Consider the following 2,433-nt stretch of genomic DNA (forward strand, 5'->3'; position numbering starts at 1 on the left):
TGGGGCCCGCCCCATCCACAGTGCCACAACTGGGGTAGAGCAAGGGTTATTTTGGGGCCAAACCCCCTTTTTTTCAGGCCCAACCCCACAAACCCACCCCCTTTCCGCCCCCCGAACCTCCCATTTTGGGTTCAAAAGACGGAATTTTGGGTCCAAACTCCCCATTTTGGGTCCAAACTCCCCATTTTGGGTCCAAACTCCCCATTTTGGGTCCAAAAGGCAGAATTTCAGGTCCAAACCCCCCTGATTTCAACCCCAACTCCCCCCTCACGGTGCCCAACTCCCCTCATTCCCTCCCCCTGTAGCATACGGTTTTGGGCCGAAAAGTGCCGATTTCGGGGCCGCCGCTGACGTGAGGGGATGAGGCAGTGGGGGAGGGGGCGGGGCCAGCGGCGGAGAGGCCACGCCCCCCGCTGCGGCAGGGGCGGGGGTGCCGCAGGGGCGGGGCTGGGAGCGAGGGGGCGTGGTCAGGGCGTTGGGGCGTGACCAACGGAGGCGATGAATGGGCGGCGCGGCGGGGAGGGGGCGTGGCCTGCCTGAAGCCACGCCCTCCTCGTAGAGCACGAGGGCGCAGCGTGGGAAAAACTCATTTTATTGAACGGACGCGGCCCCGCCGCGGGGGCTCCCCCGGGTCCTAGCGCCGGGACGTCCCGTTTGGGGACCCGGGGGGAGCTCCCGGAGGCGGTCCCGGTGCCCGGTTCAGAGCAGCGGCCGGGGCTGCTGGGTGAGCAGGACGCCGAAGCGGCGCTTGAGGAGCAGGCGGTGCCGGGAGAAGCGGTCGTCGGGGGAGAAGCGGGCAGGGTGCGCCGAGAACGTCGGGGTGCCGGCGGGGGACACCTTCTGCGGGGACAGCGGGGGCCGTGAGGCCGGGAACGAGCCCCGGAGCCCCTCCCCCGGAGCCCTCCCGGTTCTCCCCGGAGCCCTCCCGGTGCCCCCCGGTACCTTGAGGGTGTAGACGCGCTCGCCGCGCTCGTTGTAGTAGCACTGCAGGAACATGGCGGCGGCGGGGAGAGAGGGGGAAGAAGGAGGAAGCGGAAGTAGGGAGGGGCGGCGCCGCATGCGCGCGGCAGGCACGCAAAGGCTGCTGGGAGTTGTAGTCCCAATGCGCCTTGACCCCCGCGCGTTTCCATTGGGGGGGTGACGTCACGCAGGATGATGTCACTCACCAGGATGTCGTCACCGCCCTTCTCCCTTGCCCTTGGCTGCTACCCCCTCGCCGGGGAAGGGCAGAAGGTCGCCCCAGCGACTGGCGCGGGCCTGGCGGTAGAGTGACCTGCGGGATGATGTCGTAAGTGGGCGTGTCTCCCTCGTTATGAGGTCACCAATGACATCATGCTGAGCCTACCGGCCATGCCGGGCCGCCGTCACCACCAGGCGCCGCTGGGCCCCGTCCGGGCAGCAGAGGGACAGGGGGACGTGGCGAGGGCGGGGGCGGACAGGGGCGGTCACGCGGGCCCAGCCCCCCGGCGGTGACGTCATCGGGTCTGGTGATGACATCACAGGGTCCGGTGATGACGTCACAGGGTCCTCTGATGATGCCATGGCACTCCCGAGCCTCCGCACCACCAGGAAGGACACCAGCTCCCGCTCAGGGGCTGGGGGGTTCTGGGATGGGGGCAAAATGCATGTCCCAGTACAAACCAGTATGTCCCAGTACATCTCACGGTCTGCCCCAGTACGTCCCAGTGCCCCCTCAGTACATCCCAATACGTCCCAGTGCTCTCACAGTCCATCCCCGTAGCCTCCCAGTACATCCTAGTGTCTCCCCAGGTCGATCCCAGTGCCCCCCCCCAGCCCATCCCAGTATATCCCAGTGCCCCCCCAGTATATCCCAGCCCATCCCAGTATATCCCAGTGCTCACCCCTGACAGCGGCAGGGGCCAGAAGCTCTGGGCGAAGGCGCAGGCCCGACCCTGGCTCAGGCGGGGACAGGGCAGGCGGTGGGGACACTGCGGGGACATCAGCGGGGGAGGTACTGGGGGATACTGGGAGGAACTGGGAGGGGACTGGGAGGGGACTGGGGACATTCTGGGGGCACTCACTGGGGCAAAGATCTCCACGGTGTCAGCGTCAGGTCCCTTTTTTGGGGAGCAGAGAAAGATAAAAGGGGTTGGTGATGTCATCGCCAATGTCATCGAGGGTTGATGACGTCACTGATGACGTCACTGATGACGTCACCCACCTGCAGCAGCTCCTCCCGCGCCTCCATCAGCGCCTGGTGCCCGGCGCGGGTCCCGTTCTCCAGCAGCACCTGGGGGGGGGGGGGGGGGGCCCACCCTATGACCCACCCCCAGTGACCCAAATCCCGCCCAAAATCGCCCAGAATGACCCCGAACCTCCCCAAATGTCCCCAACCTCCCCCCAATGACCCCCATATGTCCCCAAATCCCTCCAAATGATCCCCAAATGTCCCCAAATCCCCCCCAAAGTGAC

The 2,433-nt window shown here is 66.4% G+C and overlaps 2 protein-coding genes across 5 annotated transcripts; both read right to left on the reverse strand.

The window, feature by feature from the left end:
* Positions 1-573: 573 nt before the first annotated feature.
* On the reverse strand, positions 574-1,072 carry NOP10 (NOP10 ribonucleoprotein). The gene is made up of 2 exons (XM_035313814.1): positions 943-1,072; positions 574-840 (listed from the first exon to the last, which is right to left on the reverse strand). The coding sequence occupies exons 1-2, from the start codon at positions 1,057-1,059 to the stop codon at positions 700-702; spliced, it is 258 nt and encodes an 85-aa protein (XP_035169705.1). The 5' UTR covers positions 1,060-1,072; the 3' UTR covers positions 574-699.
* A 49-nt stretch (positions 1,073-1,121) lies between these two features.
* Positions 1,122-2,332, reverse strand: METTL17 (methyltransferase like 17). Of its 4 annotated transcripts, none has more exons than XM_035313811.1 (5): positions 2,183-2,329; positions 2,043-2,078; positions 1,863-1,949; positions 1,346-1,584; positions 1,122-1,273 (listed from the first exon to the last, which is right to left on the reverse strand). In XM_035313811.1, exons 1-5 carry the CDS (start codon positions 2,207-2,209, stop codon positions 1,177-1,179), a joined length of 486 nt encoding a protein of 161 aa, XP_035169702.1. In that variant the 5' UTR covers positions 2,210-2,329; the 3' UTR covers positions 1,122-1,176. The 4 variants fall into 4 exon arrangements, with proteins under 4 accessions (XP_035169702.1, XP_035169701.1, XP_035169704.1 ...); XM_035313810.1 differs by having other exon boundaries at positions 1,346-1,605; positions 2,183-2,322; XM_035313813.1 differs by having other exon boundaries at positions 1,125-1,257; positions 2,183-2,332.
* Positions 2,333-2,433: the final 101 nt, after the last annotated feature.

The sequence above is a fragment of the Oxyura jamaicensis genome, unplaced genomic scaffold (assembly GCF_011077185.1).
Source record: "Oxyura jamaicensis isolate SHBP4307 breed ruddy duck unplaced genomic scaffold, BPBGC_Ojam_1.0 oxyUn_random_OJ68656, whole genome shotgun sequence".
Taxonomy (NCBI): domain Eukaryota; kingdom Metazoa; phylum Chordata; class Aves; order Anseriformes; family Anatidae; genus Oxyura; species Oxyura jamaicensis.